The sequence below is a fragment of the Bubalus kerabau genome, chromosome 2 (assembly GCF_029407905.1).
Source record: "Bubalus kerabau isolate K-KA32 ecotype Philippines breed swamp buffalo chromosome 2, PCC_UOA_SB_1v2, whole genome shotgun sequence".
In the NCBI taxonomy this organism is placed as follows: domain Eukaryota; kingdom Metazoa; phylum Chordata; class Mammalia; order Artiodactyla; family Bovidae; genus Bubalus; species Bubalus kerabau.
Window position 1 is genome coordinate 146,106,604 of NC_073625.1, and position 15,792 is coordinate 146,122,395.

Below are 15,792 nucleotides of genomic sequence, written 5' to 3' on the forward strand. Positions count from 1 at the left end.
TGAACATGAGGAAATATAGGCAAGCAGGCATAGTAATGGCAGCAGAGATGGACATGAATAGATTAGACATGGAGTATTAAGAAAATAACAATGCCAAGGTCGACAGGAATGTCTATTGGAAGATCTTGACAACCAGACCTAGTTCACATTTAACAGAAAAATGAAACAGTGATGCACTGAAGGTTTTTGAGGAAATCTGTGCAGACTTGATACAGATAGCGTTTAGGAAAAGTTTATTTAGTAGTTCTGTCCAGCATAGATTGGAGGACAGAGAAAGAAACTGCAATCAAATTGGCTAGTTGGTCATGAGAAAATGGAAATGATAAAGCAAGGAGAGAAACAGGCAGCCTTTAGAAATGGGATCTTCAGAACTCAAGGTTGGAAATGTGGAGTGATGAACAATATTAGAATATCTTATAATGACTTCAATTCCCAAGTAGGGAAATGTTCTTTTTACAAATGACAGATGCTGTCTGGGGGCCAATGCTTGGACTCTCCCTAGCTCACTTTCTCAATGTTGACTACTTCTGAAGGAGTATTTATTCTGAGATATTCTAGATCTGCCACCAAAGAAGAATCTCCCTTGCCAGTATTACTACTGAAACTTCTCTTCCCTTTGCCAAGCATCATATTTGTCTCTTCAGCCATCCAGTGCAGGTGGGCTCTTCCTTGTGTAATTTGCAAACTCCTCAGTTCAGGCTCTGCTCTTGGGTTCCTACAAACTCCTGTTTTCACGTCAGAATCTTGGTTCTGTCATAACCTTCCTAATCCCAGCAGGAAGTTTGGATGCCTGACATGCAAATCACATTTATACAGAAACTGAAAATTAAAACACTGTTTTTAGGGCAGGAAATATGTCCTTTATTCTCATTAGGGTGCACTCTAACACCTAGTACAATGTTCTTATGGTCCTTCCATTTCTCACTGATTTTAAGCAATTTGATTGTAATGTGCCTTAGTTTTCTTGGTGTGTGTGTGTATTTATGCTGTTTAGAATTCACTGAGATTCTCAGATATGTGGATTTAGAATATTCATTAAATTTGAAACTGTTTCTATTGTTATTTTTTCCAAAGGTTTCTGTTTCTCTCTTTTCCCCCCAAGGACTCCCATTATTTATATGTAAAAGGCTTGATATTGTCCTACTAGTTATGGAGGCTTTTTCATTTTTAGTCAACTATTTTTTTTTAATAACTATGCTTTAGATTTTTGTGTGTGTGTGTGTTCAATTGCATTTGATTCTTTGTGACCCCATGGACTGTAGCCCACCAGGCTCCTCTGTTTATGGAATTTTCCAGGCAAGAATAACAGAGTGGGTTGCCATGCCCTCCTCTAGGGGATCTTCTTGACCCAGGGGTTGAACCTGCGTTTCTCATGTCTCCTGGATTGACAGGCTGGTTCTTTACCACTGCGCCACCTGGGGAACCCATGCTTTAGTTGAGTTAGATTCTATGACTGTGCCTTCAAACTCCTAGATCTTTTTGTCTTGAGATATTGCAGAGTGGTTTCAAAGGTGAGTGAGGCTGCCTCTGTGGTTCAGGTGAGCCAGCATGCCGCGGCCTAATGCCTTGGTGGGGGAAGCCTGGCAGAGACCTGGTGTAGGCTGGATCCAGTGGAGCCCTGATATGAGTGGAGCCACCTTAGAGAGCTGTGGCGTGGCTGGGGCCACTGCCACAGCATGGAAAGTAACTTTGAGGGTGACATTGCTATCCCAGTGGGTCTGGAAGGCAGATAACCAGACCAGGAGGGCTATTCTTGATCCATAATGTTTAATGCAGTTTTCCTTGTTAGGTTTTATATTTACTTGAGACGTATCACTTCCTTTTTCCTCTCTTTTGGAATAGAAATACTTATCACATGCTTGTTCTACCACTTTATTTTGGAAGCATAGAACTTACTTGGTTCCACAAGTTCATAGCTTGGAGAAGGATTTGCCTCAGGATGGGTTGATTGTATCCTGGGTCCTACCCAAGTCTGATTTAGATATTTAGATGAGATTTGAACTTAAGACTTTAATGTTGTTGGAATGAGTTAAGACTTTCAGGACTGTTGAGATGTATTTTACGTGTGATAAGGACATGAATTGGGGGAGAGGGCTAGGGGAAGAATGTATGGATTGGAGTTTTGTGTCCCCTCCCCCAAAATTCATATGTTGGAGTCCTAATCCTAGTCCTCCCTCCTTATGATTGTGCCTTTGGGAGATGATTAAGTCATGAAGGTGTGGCTATCAAGAATAAGATTTGTTGTTGTTCAATCACTAAGTCATGTCCCACTTCTTGCGACCCCATGGACTGTAGCCTGCCTGGCACCTGTGTCCATGGGATTCTCCAGACAAGAATACTGGAGTGCGTTGCCATTGCCTGCTCCAGGGTATATTCCTGACCCAGGAATCGATCCTGTGTGTCCTCCATTGGCAGGTGGGACAGGTGTCCTTTACTGCTGAGGCACCAGGACAGCCCCATGAATAGGATTCAGTTCAGTTCAGTTCAGTCGCTCAGTCGTGTCCGACTCTTTGCAACCCCATGAACTGTAGCACAGCAGGCCTCCCTGTCCATCACCAACTCTTGGAGTTAATTCAAACTCATGTCCATAGAGTGGGTGATGCCATCCAGCCATCTCATTTTCTGTCATCCCCTTCTCCTCCTGCCCCCAATCCCTCCCAGCATTAGGGTCTTTTCCAATGAGTCAACTCTTCACATGAGGTGGCCAAAGTACTGGAGTTTAAGCTTTAGTGTCAGTCCTTCCAATGAACACTCAGGACTGATCTTCTTCAGAATGGACTGGTTGGATCTCCTTGCAGTCCAAGGGACTCTCAAGAGTCTTCTCAAACACCACAGTTCAAAAGCATCAATTCTTCGGTGCTCAGCTTTCTTCACAGTCCAACTCTCACATCCATACATGACCACTGGAAAAACCATAGCCTTGACTAGATGAACCTTTGTTGGCAAAGTAATGTGTCTGCTTTTCAATATGCTATCTAGGTTGGTCATAACTTTCCTTCCAAGGAGTAAGCGTCTTTTAATTTCATGGCTGCAATCACCGTCTGCAGTGATTTTGGAGCCCCCCAAAATAAAGTCTGACACTGTTTCTACTGTTTCCCCATCTATTTGCCATGAAGTGATGGGACCAGATGCCATGATCTTCATTTTCTGAATGTTGAGCTTTAAGCCAACTTTTTCACTCTCCTTTTTCACTTTCATCAGGAGGCTTTTTAGGTCCTCTTCACTTTCTTCCATAAGGGTGGTGTCATCTGCGTATCTGAGGTTATTGATATTTCTCCCGGCAATCTTGATTCCAGCTTGTGCTTCTTCTAGCCGAGTGTTTCTCACGATGTACTCTGCATATAAGTTAAATAAGCAGGATGACTAGGATTAGTGCCCTTATAAAAGAGACCCCAGAAGATTCTCTCACTTCTTCACCATGTGAGGGCCCAGTGAGGAGAGGGCATCTGTGAACTAAATAGTGGGCCCTAACCAGACATCGAATCTGTCAGGACCTTGGTCCTGGATGTCCTAGCCTCCTGAACTGTGGGAGATATACATTTGCTGTTTACATTACTAGGTCTCTACATTTTCTTATAGTAGCCTGGACTAAGACATTGGGAAAATATTATTAAAATATTTCAAAAGAAAAGAGAAACCAAGAGAAATCTTGCTAAATATTGGTAGCCTTCTTTTTTTAAGAGGGATAATTTATGGTAAAAAGAAAAAGGTCAAAGTGAGAAAAATACACTTACCAACAATGTGTAGTTTGATACTCTGCAATGGCTGTTGAGGAAAATGTAGTAGAAGAGACGATAACTGAAAAAGGAGAAAGTAGAGTGTGTAGAAAGGTGAAGTATCTATATAAGATTCTCTTCTTTCAAAGTTGAGATTTGAAGCTCAGGTACCTCTGAAAGGGGATCCGCTTCAGTTTAAGGCAATGGATGACTGCCTTTCCCCAGGTTTAGTCACTGGGACTTGAAGCTTAACTACAACTGTTTCTTGGCTTCTTTGCAACTCAGGTGTTTTGGTATGAGGCGAAGGGAGGAAGGCTGAAATGAGGAGGCAGAAAAAAGAGGAAAGCAGGCTGGAATCAAACACAGGACGATGGTCTTAGTAGCAATTATGCTCCTTGGTCTGCTAGCCTTGCTCTGTGAGGAGCAAGCAAACACTGGTTGCTTTCAAGTGAGGCTTTGTTTGTCCCCAGCAACAGGAACTGATATTCTTAGACCTCCTCGAGGAACATTTTTACTGATTTCCATCTCAGTGTGAGGAGGGAATATACAACAGACAAAAGAAGCTAATACATGGGCAAGCTTGGTAATACTGTTTCACTGAAGCTAAGATAAAAGTATCTGTAAAACTGAAATATAAGAAATACTCACTTTCAGACATAAGGATATTAGCTTACTGCTTTAAGATAAGGTTAGGTTTATTTAAAACTTTGAAGGAGAAAGTGCTTTCATCTCGTCTGAGTGGTTCTGTGTTGTATCTTAATGGAAAAATAATTACCTTTTGAAATGTAAAGTAAGTGCAGAGTAAGTACAGAGATTTTGAGCAATAGTGGCAAGACATAAATGTCTTGAGCCTCAGAGAATTTTCTCTCTCTTATTTGATCATAAAGAATTGCTTTTTCATATAGATAATATCATTGGAAACCTTGAAACCCACAGACTGGAAGTTCAGCTCTGGAAAGAGTGAATACTAAATTGCCTACAATAAATATGATTGCTTTTCTTTATTATGTTGGAAGGTGTTTTGCCCTCTTTGTTTGACCATGGCTATGAGAAGGTACAAAACAGTTTGAACTGATAAAATCACTAATTGCTGAGCTGATTAATGAAAGGGTGCCAGAGAATTTAGAATACAGAAAGCAGATTGTTTTCTTAGGGAGCCTTTCTAATTGATGCAGACTAAATCTGGAAAAGAAGCCAGATTTAGTGTCTTGCCTGTGTATTTTTCCATTTCCCCACATCTACGTCAGTTCTCCAGACAAAAACGGTGCACCACAGAGTCAGCAGGAACATGCTGCCCTTCTGGGCAGTGCTCTCACTGGGTTTAAAGCAGTTGAAATCAGCTGTGAGCAACTGGCCAATATTTGCAGTAAAAGATCTCTTCCTGTAGATTTTCCCACAGTGTGACAGAAGGGTAAGATCCATTATAAGTCTAGTCTAGTATTTTAAAAATTCATTAAAAGAATGGCATTATTATTTTTAATATGCCTACCAGGGCTGAGTTAGATTTTTTTTTTTTAAATGGAATAGCTAGCTTTATTCTTTCTTATCTTTCCTCTTTGAAATGGTAGTTATTCAGAATGTAGAGAGTCCTGGGGTGGTCTCAGAGAACGGGACTACTCCAACTTCAAAATAGGGAATACAACTGAAAATAAACTCCCTCAGACAAGACTCCTTCAGACAAGAGACCTTCCCTGATAGCTCAGTTGGTAAAGAATCTGTCTGCAATGCCGGAGAATCCGGTTCAATTCCTGGGTCAGGAAGATTCGCTGGAGAAGGAAGAGCCTACCCACTCCAGTATTCTTCAGCTTCCCTTGTAGCTCAGCTGGTAAAGAATCTGCCTGCAATGTGGGAGACCTGGGTTTGATCACTGGGTTGGGAAGGTACCCTGGAGAAGGGAACAGCTACCCACTCCAGTATTCTGGCCTGGAGAATTCCATGGACTATATAGTCCATGGGATCGCAAAGAGTCAGACAAGACTGAGCGATTTTCACTTCACTTTCACACGAGAGAACATCAAAGAAAGTTCCAGGTATGGAGTTTTCCTAAGTCACATGACTCATAAAGTGAAAACCTGAAAAATGATAATAAGAATTTTTAGTTAGAAATGGCCCAGTTTTCTACCCTGCTATATAGTTCATGGGATCGCAAAGAGTCGGACACGACCAAGGGACTGAACTGAACTGATAGCTTCCATCTGTTGGCAGATGATAGAAAAGGGCCTCATTCTAACTTCAGAGAAGGCAATGGCACCCCACTCCAGTACTCTTGCCTGGAGAATCCCATGGATGGAGGAGCCTGGTGGGATAGAGTCCATGGGGTGGCAAAATGTCGGACATGACTGAGTGACTTCACTTTCACTTTTCACTTTTATATACTGGAGGACAAAATGGCAACCCACTCCAGTATTCTTACCTGGAGAATCCCAGGGACAGAGGAGCCTGGTTTTCCCAGGGACAGAGGACACCATAGCTGCTGTCTATGGGGTTGCACAGAGTCGGACACAGCTGACGTGACTTAGCAGCAGCAGCAGCATTCTAACTTACTCTAAGTGCACTTAATAGCATTACTTACTGAGTTTTTAGGTATCACTTTTCATTTTCAAATCACTTTTTCCACATAAACTAATTGGTATTGCACAGTATTTTGATAGCATCACAAGGGCGAGGATCTGTGATGACAGCTTCCCTTAATGCCTTTTTTATGACTAAAGGGCAAGACAGTGGAAGAGTTGAAAGTTAGCATCTTAAGGAATGGACAGACATGATCAAATTGTCCTTTTTATCCCTCAACATATCATCTAAAAGTAATTTTAAATATTTTGCTACCAATCCTCAAACTCATTGAGAGTATTTAAAACAAATCATTTATTTTGTCAGTTCTTTCCATCCACTAACTTGATATTTTAAAAACTTTTTCATCATAAACCAATCATTTCCTTTTCTCTCTTTAAGAAATGAAGAACACATTTTTATCTACCAGGTAATTTGATTTCAAGGAAATGGCTTTACTTTTACCTTTTGCTCAGGCATTCTCTGGAACTCTGGCATTCTACAGTTTAACCAGAAGTGAGTTACATCTTGGTTTAGAAACAAAGTGTGAATTGTTTGAACCTCCAGTATGGAAGACTACAGGTCCATAAATGTCACTTGCTATACTTTGGCCACCTCATGTGAAGAGTTGACTCATTGGAAAAGACCCTGATTCTGGGAGGGATTGGGGGCAGGAGGAGAAGGAGACGACAGAGGATGAGATGGCTGGATGGCATCACTGACTCGATGGACATGAGTTTGAGTGAATTCCAGGAGTTGGTGATAGACAGGGAGGCCTGGTGTGCTGCAATTCATAGGGTCGCAAAGAGTCGGACATGATTGAGCAACTGAACTGAACTGAATCTCCAGATTAAAATCTTAAAGCAATACTTTAAATACAAGGACAAAATGTACTTCTTTATATGTCTTTCTTTAAAGCCTTAAAACTGAAGAAGATACCTGGATGTAATGTGGAAATGACAAAGCAATTTTCAGGGTAGAAATACTTTATTTTGATTGTATTGTAATGACATTATGGAATGTCCATGGATTTGAAGATATAATTATAGTGCTCTGTAGTATACTTCATGTGTTATACTACTATTTTATTAAGTCAAGTTATAATAACTCTTAGCATTTTCTGTAAACAAAGGGAATTGTTTCATTGAGGATGCTCCTGATAAGGACATTATCCTCAGATTTTATACTGCTGGTACTTCTAGTAAAATAGTAGTATTAATGTAGCAAGTGATCAGCAAACTTTATGCTCCTGAAATTAATTGCTCCCCAGTGAGGCTCAAAGGGGCTTCCCCAATGGCTCAGTGGTAAATAATCTGCCTGCAATGCAGGAGATACAGGAGACTCGGGTTCTATCTCTGAGTCAGGAAGATCCCCTGGAGGAGGAAATGGCAACCCACTCCAATGTTCTTGCCAGGAAAATCCCATGGATAGAGGAGCCTTGTGGTCTACAGTCCATAGGGTTACAAAGAGCTGGACACGACCGAGTGACTGCACATGCATGCACACAGTGAGGCTCAGTGAATGTAATTGGTAATGGAAAGAACTTCAAATCAGATAATAGAAAAAACCTGGCGTACATACGGCAGTGTGGCTTAGTGGAAAAGAAAGATTGTTGTTTGCTGTTCAGTTGCTAAGTTGTGTCTGACTCTTTGCAACCCCATGGACTGCAGCATGCCAAGCTTCCCTGTTCTTTACTATCTCCCTCAGTTTACTCAAACTCATGTCCATTGGGTCAGTGATGCCATCCAACCATCTCATCCTCTGTCTCCTTCTCCTCCTGCCTTCAATCTTTTCCAGAATCAGGGTCTTCTACAATGAGTCAGCGCTTCACGTCAGGTGGCCAAATATTGGAGCTTCAGCTTCAACATCAGTCCTTCCAATGCATATTCAGGGTTGATTTCTTTTAGGATTGATCTCCTTGCAGTCCAAGGGACTCTCAAGAGTCTTCTCCAACACCACAGTTTGAAAGCATCAATTCTTTTCTGCTCAGCCTTCTTCATGGTCCAACTCCCACATTCATATATGACTACTGGAAAAACCATAGCTTTAACTATACAGACCTGTGTCAGTAAAGTGATGTCTCAGCTTTTTAATATACCATCTAGGTTGGTCATAGCTTTTCTTCCAAGGAGCAAACATCTTTAAATTTTGTGGAAAAGAAAGATGCAGTAGTACAAATGAAAAGCTCACAGCCAGTCAGGATGGCACTCAGTCTCATCGCTATCCTCAATTAGCCACATGACCTAGGGTGAATGGCTTTTTGACTATTTCCTCATCAGTAAATTTGGGATATCTACTCACTAAAGATGATTACAAGATAAAGGCATGGTTTGATACCTGGTAGTGGAAGGGATTTAAAAACATTACTCTAATAATACTTTTAAGTAATCCATAGATTGAGGGAGATTGCATGATGGGGGATGAGCAAAAAACAACATTCCAGGTGAGTTCTGGGCTGCGTGGAGAAGTAGACCATTTTGGGCCTTAGCAGTCCTTTTGTGTTTCACAACATTTCACAGCACACTGTATGGTGAATTATTCTTCTGCCTGGAGCTCCTTTCTAAAAGTCTCCTTTGCATTATCAGAGCCCTTTCCTTTTTCCTTAGAAATTGTGTTCTGATTGGCATTGACTAGTAGAAACTTGGCATCAAAACTCAGCTAAACTCATTTACTTTAAGAAGTAGAAACTAAAAAGACAAGCCAAACTCAGGTTCAGCTGCTCACCAATTGAAAGTCAATGCTTGAGAGACAAGCGCTGGCAGGAAAGGAAGTGCCTTATTCAGGAAGCCTGCATCCTGGGGTAGAAGAGAGACTTGTATTCCAGAACCAACTCCAAAGATTCTGCTTGGCTTTGAAAGTTTATAAAGGGAAAAAGGAGACATAATCTCATTTAATCATTGAGATAGGGGGTCAGATTCATCACTATCTCCCACTGCGTGCAGACTCGTGGACTCCTTGTCATCTTTCTTTAGATGCTGTCTTGTTCGCATAGGTAGTTTGAGGGATTACAGAACGGAAAGCTGGGGAAAAGATCTACTTCGCTGTTAATTACTTAACCTTCATTTCTATTTCTTTGATCTAAGAAAAGAATCAACAGATTAGACAAGGCACTGTGTGATCAAAGGATTTGGAAGGTGTGCTTGACCAGGAGATGAGTAGAGCATGGGAAAGCCTGGTTTAAAAGTTAGTTACAATATAGCTTTTCTAAAGTGACAAGACAAAAGGGGCCTCCTGCAGAGAGTGGCTTCCTGCAAAGAGCTATTTCCTGCCAAGAGATGCTTACACGGGCATTGATTAACACAAAGCATATGCATCATTAGTAATAGGAACTTTAAGAATCATTTGAGAAAGCAGGTGAAAGTTTTGCAATCCCAAATTACCTTGTTGCTGGAGATTTCTCATTTGATTTCTTCAGATCTATTATTGTTGGGCTTCATGAATAGAGGTGGGGAGGTTGGGGAGGTTCCTCAAATCCTGATATTTTATACAAACTTTTGTGTGTGCACATCTTTTTGATGGAGAGGGTCTACAGCTTTCATCAGATTGCCAAAGGAGCATTTGATCTCCCAAATTTTGAGAAAATGAAAGTGTTAGTTGCTCAGTTGTGTCCAACTCTTTGCAACCCTATGGATCGTAGCCCGCCGGGCTCATTTGTCCACGGGATTCTCCAGGCAGGAATACTGGAGTGTATAGATATTCCCTTCTCCAGGGGATCTTTCCAATCTAGGGATTGAACCTGGGTCTCCTGCATTGCAGGTGAATTCTTTACTGTCTGAGCCACCAGGGAATGGTTTAATTCTCTAGAGCACAGAAGGAAAGCCTTGCTCTTAGTAATGTATTCTGCTGCTGCTAAGTTGCTTCAGTCATGTCCGACTCTGTGCGACCCCATAGACGACAGCCCACCAGGCTCCCCTGTCCCTGGGATTCTCCAGGCAAGAGTACTGGAGTGGGGTGCCATTGCCTTCTCCAAGAAATGTATTCTAGTGTCTTGCTACTCAAAGTGTGATCATCACCAAAGAGCATCACCAGCCATGACTGGGGATTGTTAGAAATGCAGCATCTTAGATTTTCTGAATGAATATCTGCATTTTAACACCAGTTTCTAGGTGACTGTTTTGCTTATTACAATATGAGAAGCCCTGTTCCAGTGGTCAAAAGGTCAGGTCTGAATTTGTACTCTGGCTCTGCCAAATGCTAGTTGTCCGGAGCTTGGATCTTTAATACTGTATGCTATATAACATTAAACCAAACTTAGAGTCTAAATGCTTGGGCTCCAGTCCAGAGTTTGACAACAATCAATTGTTGACTTTTGCCAAATACTTGAATCTGCACAGGTGTCTATTTTTCAGTTTGTAAAATAAAGAAGTAGATAAGTCCTCTTTCAGTCTTGAATTCTGGAGTTTACCTTTTGTTTACCACCCATGTGTTTTGTTACTGCTCAGACTGTAAAGAAATGCAGTGCAGGAGACCTGGGTTGGATCCCTGGGTTGGGAAGATGCCCTGGAGGAGGGCGTGGCAACCCCCTCCAGGATTCTTGCCTGGAGAATCCCATGGACAGAGGAGCCTGTCAGGCTACATTCCATGGGGTTGCAAAGAGTCGAACACGACTGAAGCAACTTAGCACACACAAAGCACAGCCACGTTAAGACATATATTTCATAGTGAAATAGCTATGAAATATGTTAAATTAAGCTATTCACATGTCAATTGCAGTTGTTGTTTTAGTTGCTGTTGTGTCTAAGTTAGCTCTTCCCGTTTAGTTTATTAAGTGTATTGTATTAAGTGTGTAATGTATATTAACTGTATTATTAAGTGTATTGAGCTACAGTTCTGTGCCGGGGTCCAGCCCCGGCTGATCCAGGGTATTCGAAGCGGGGAAGTTGTCGGCGACCTATTTAATTATTTATTCATCAAAGATATAAAGAGTAATAGAATGAAGATAGCTCAGTAGGAAAATTCAGTGGAGAAAAGAGGCTGAGTAGCTTGGTTTACGCGGGGGACCAATAAAACTTCAAGACAAGAAGCTTGCACCACTTACGTAGGCCACAGGTGTCCTTCCGTTCTCCCAAAGGAGAGGAGACACTGAGGCCTCCCAGGTAGGATCTTAGAAGCCCAGGCATAATTAGTAAGCATGGTGGGTTCCACGCTCCAGATGGAGACTCAGCCAGAGTGAGAGAGAGAGCGACATGGGGAGACCAGTATTTCGAGAAACTGATCCCAATTCTTTATTTTCCATGGTCTACTTTTATACACTGAGATGTTATGCAAAAGTCACGCGGGGTCAACAGTCCTGACTTTTATCAAAGTCAGGTGCTTCATACAAATGTATACAGAGGTCTTAGGGGTGTTACATCATCTTCTGGCCAGGGGGCCTGCTGACAATTTACGACCCTCTCCTTGTGACAGCGGTCAGTCAACCAGGACACTTATTTCTCCAGGGGTGATTATCCTTAAAACAGACGCCACCCAAATAAAATTACATTCCTATAGGGTGAGGGTATAGTGGGTTTTAATTAGGGAAAGAATTTACTTAGCCTAAGGTCTAACGTGATTAATATCAAAGGTTAATACTTATTTCTTCTATATATTCATTAATGTGTATAAGGGCAGGGGATGTGGAGACTTAGCAGTAAACATTGGCTCAACAAATGAAAAACCCTTCACCAATACAATTTCTAATCAGCCCATTATACTTATACTAATAATTTTCTAACTTTTCTAAAGAACCTGTTTTTAGAAGGTTTAAAGCATCTCGTGCCTCTCACGGTTGGGAGGCTGTGAGCAATCACATGTGGCCGGACAAGCCTGTCAGGCAGGCTAGAGAACCTTCCGAGGAGTTTGTAGGTTGAAACACTCCTATCACGCCCAGGAATTATTAACTGGAGCTCTAAGTTAACTCCTTCTCCGAAAGAGGTGGTGGGGGACAGCCCCCCGTAAAGTCAGAGGTGTAGGTGAGAGCACAAAGTAGTAAAGTAGGCAGGCTCTGGTTATGGGGGTAGTTGCTCGAGGATTTCCAGGGGGGACTCCTGAGGCTCGATCCCGCCTTTGCGTATGTCGAGCCTCCTTCCTCATGGCTTTTGCCATGGGTGGAGTGCCTCACGCTGGCCCCCAACAGTTCTGCCTCTCAGAATACTTGCCTTTACTATTTTGGAAATATATATATTCATATATATGTATGCATATATGTATACATACATTTATATAAAGCAAATTAAATTCTTCCAACCAAAATAGTAAGACTGTTTCCAAGTTAGTTACTAGTAAGTTAGCTTGTCATTTCCAGCACAGCCAACAATACAAATACTGTGGCTCTCACGTGGAGAAAGAACTTTTAAAATAATCTTAAAATGAGAGAGGACATAAGACTCCTGTGTTGCAGAAAAAAGGACTTCATTATTCACAGCACAGCAAACCCCATAAGTATCAGCATATTCATGTCAGTTCCCCTTGACACTCAGGTCTCACAGAGGCAAAGCAGAGAGTTGCAGATGAATGCCTGCACAGTGGGTCATGTTACAGGAAAAGAACCCTGAGCTTATAAAATCTGAATCTTCTGCAGTGGGCAGGATGCATGCTGTCTTTGGCTCCAGAGTTATTTTTGGTAGTAAATTTGTCTATCGTTTGCTACAGAAAAAGAGGCAAATATGAGACTGCCATGTCTCATATTCTAAGGTGTTTTCTACGCAAACAGTCTTGACAAGATAGTGAGGAACAGAGCTCAGTCAAGGATTAGTTTAATAAGAAGTGCAAGAATTCTAGTGATCCCTGAGAATTGTATTACAAGAGTGTTAGCTCTTGATGCTGGATAATAAACAGATCAGAAACATTTTCAAGAGCCGTTCTATTAAAACAACTTGTCTTAAGCTGTACGGAGTTACAACATCCCTCTTTGTGTGAGGCAGAAATTTGGGTTTGAGGTCAAATTGGAAATCTTTCACCTTGGGGCACAAATATATTGTCTCAGACAAATGTGAAAGAAAACTGTCATCTAACCATGGAGGGCATAGTGGTGAGAAGTTTGTGGCAGAGCAGCTGTGTCTTTTGGAGCCTGTGAGTCTATAGGAACTCACAGGTCTTTCTGACAAAAGACAACAGAATCATTCTTCTTGCTTGTGGGGTTTTGCTGCTCATCTAGTGTATTCTTGCCTGGACAATCCCATGGGCAGCGGAGCCTGGCGGGTTGCAGTCTGTGGGGTCGCAGAGTCGGACGTGACTAAACACGCATGGTCCTCTCATGCTCCTATCACTAGATCATCAAGAACAGGAAAACTGCCAATTGACCTAGATTTCTAGCTGTGAATCTTGGCAGAGCTTCAAGTCCTGGCCACCCTACTCTCACACATTCTAGACCAGTCAAAACATAAGTAAACCAATGGTTTGGGCATGAGCTGGACCTTGAGAGTAGCAGATGTTTGCTCAACTCCTGTTTGCCTACTTTAGTTAGGCCCAGGAAGAAGAACCCAGCATTTTAGCCAGTTACTTATATCTCCAGAATCCCATGTAATTATTGATTCATATTGTTTCCTGTCATGTGTTCTAATTAAAATTTTTTAAGCTATCCTTGAGGTGGGAGAAAAGTCTGATTGCAGATTTTTTGGTAAGTTTTTTGGTGGGAGAAGTGGTTAGTGAGGTGTTTTCTAAGTGTCAGGTTGTATCATCATAATATGAGTTTAATTTTTAACCTCATGTATTAAAATAATACTGTTCTCCCTGTGTCTTGTGAGAAATCAGCTAAAGATTTTTTTTTCTTTTTTCTTTGCTCAGTTACTTACAATGCATCTTTAGATGCTATTATTTCCAGTACAACCAGCAATACAAACACTGTGGTGCTGGCCTGGAGAGAGAAATCTAAAAAGCATCTGAAAATGACATCCTTCCACATTGCCCAGGGCATTCATGGTTTTGATTACCACTCTCAGCTCAATTTAATTGGTATGTAAAATAAATCACGATAACTATGAGAGACTCCTGAATAGTTTGCTATGCATATTTGCATGCATGGGGCCTCTTCACCTTGTTGCTTTTATTGCCGGAGAGACCAGCTTGAGCAGCTCACAGTTTATTACCTGAGAATGTCTGATAATGATGCATTAAGATGTGCAGCATATATGAACTAAATTGGGGTGAAAATATGAGAAAGTGCTCCAATGCTTTCATGAGCCTTTTGCTCAGCATTGGTGGGGAATGTAAAATGACATAGAGAAAGAAGACTATTTGTGCAGTATCTGCCTTCTGCCATCTTCTTAGCATAACCAAATGCTCAACTCAAACAATGGAGAAAGACATGGCAACCCCCTCCAGTATTCTTGCCTGGAGAATCCCATGGACAGAGGAGCCTGGCAGGCCACAGTCTATGGGGTTATAAGCAGTTGGACATGGCTGAGTGACTATCACTCACTCACATTTTCCTTGTTCATGTGCGCGCACACACACACACATACGCTCACTAGAGAGATGTAAAATGTGGAACATTTTCTAATCACCTTTCAGAATATAACTTCTGATGCTTTTTGAAAATTTTCAAACTTGCCCTTTAGCATACTAAGGGAATTTTCTTTAAGTAAATTTTTATTGGAGTACATTTGCTTTACAATATTGTGTTAGTTTCTGCTGTATAGCAAAATGAATTATCTATAACATATAGATATATCCCCTCTTCTTTGGATTTCCTTCCCATTTAGGTCATCACAGAGCGTTGAGTCAAGTTCCCTCTGCTATGCAGTAGGTTCTCAGCTATCTGTCTTACACAAACTAGTGTATATATGTCATTCCCAACCTCCCAGCTCATTCCACACTCCCTTTCCCCACTTGCTGTCCATACATTTGTTCTCTACATCTGTGTCTCTATTTGTACTTTGCAAATGGGTTCATCCATACCATTTTTCTAGAGTCCACATATATGTGTTAATATACACAATATATATTTTTTCTTTTTGACTTACTCTACTCTGTATGATAGCCTCTAGGTCCATCCACATCTCTGCAAATGGCACAATTTCATTCCTTTTATGGCTGAGAAATATTCCACTGTATATATGTGCCACATCTGTATCCACTTCTCTGTTGAAGGACATTTAGAGGAGAGCTTTTTTTTTTCTATGTAAATTTTAGCTGAGGAAATAAGCAATAAAGATTTTCAGGTGTTGTCTATTTAAATAAATTTTAGACATTTTGAAAGCTGATAATTTGATTTATATGATATTAGTTCAAATATGAAAAGTGAGGTGTTATTTTAAACATTGATAGGGTAGTTACAGAGAATGAATACACATGGCCTACAGAATGGGGGTCTTATTGACCCTCTTTCAAAAGCTGTCCTTCATATAAAGAGTATTGATATCAGCTAAGGGGCTGAATCTCTAAAATTCCCAACAATCATAGCTGCCATTCATGATAAAAGAGACTGACTTTGAAGTCAGAGATATGCGAACAGCAAACTTTCGAGGAGGATTGTAGATTTATTAGAGTAAGCTGGACGAGTTAGTGAATTCGGCTTAAAAGGACTCAAATATCAACTAGTGCCTTG

At 41.2% G+C, this 15,792-nt stretch overlaps 1 protein-coding gene across 1 annotated transcript in view; it reads left to right on the forward strand.

Annotated features, from left to right (window-relative positions):
• Positions 1-15,792, forward strand: part of WDR49 (WD repeat domain 49) — a 185,578-nt gene that overhangs the window by 42,251 nt on the left and 127,535 nt on the right. The window contains exon 5 of the mRNA XM_055569164.1: positions 14,031-14,198. Coding sequence (XP_055425139.1) covers positions 14,031-14,198 — 168 coding nt within the window. The remainder of the gene's footprint in view (positions 1-14,030; positions 14,199-15,792) is intronic.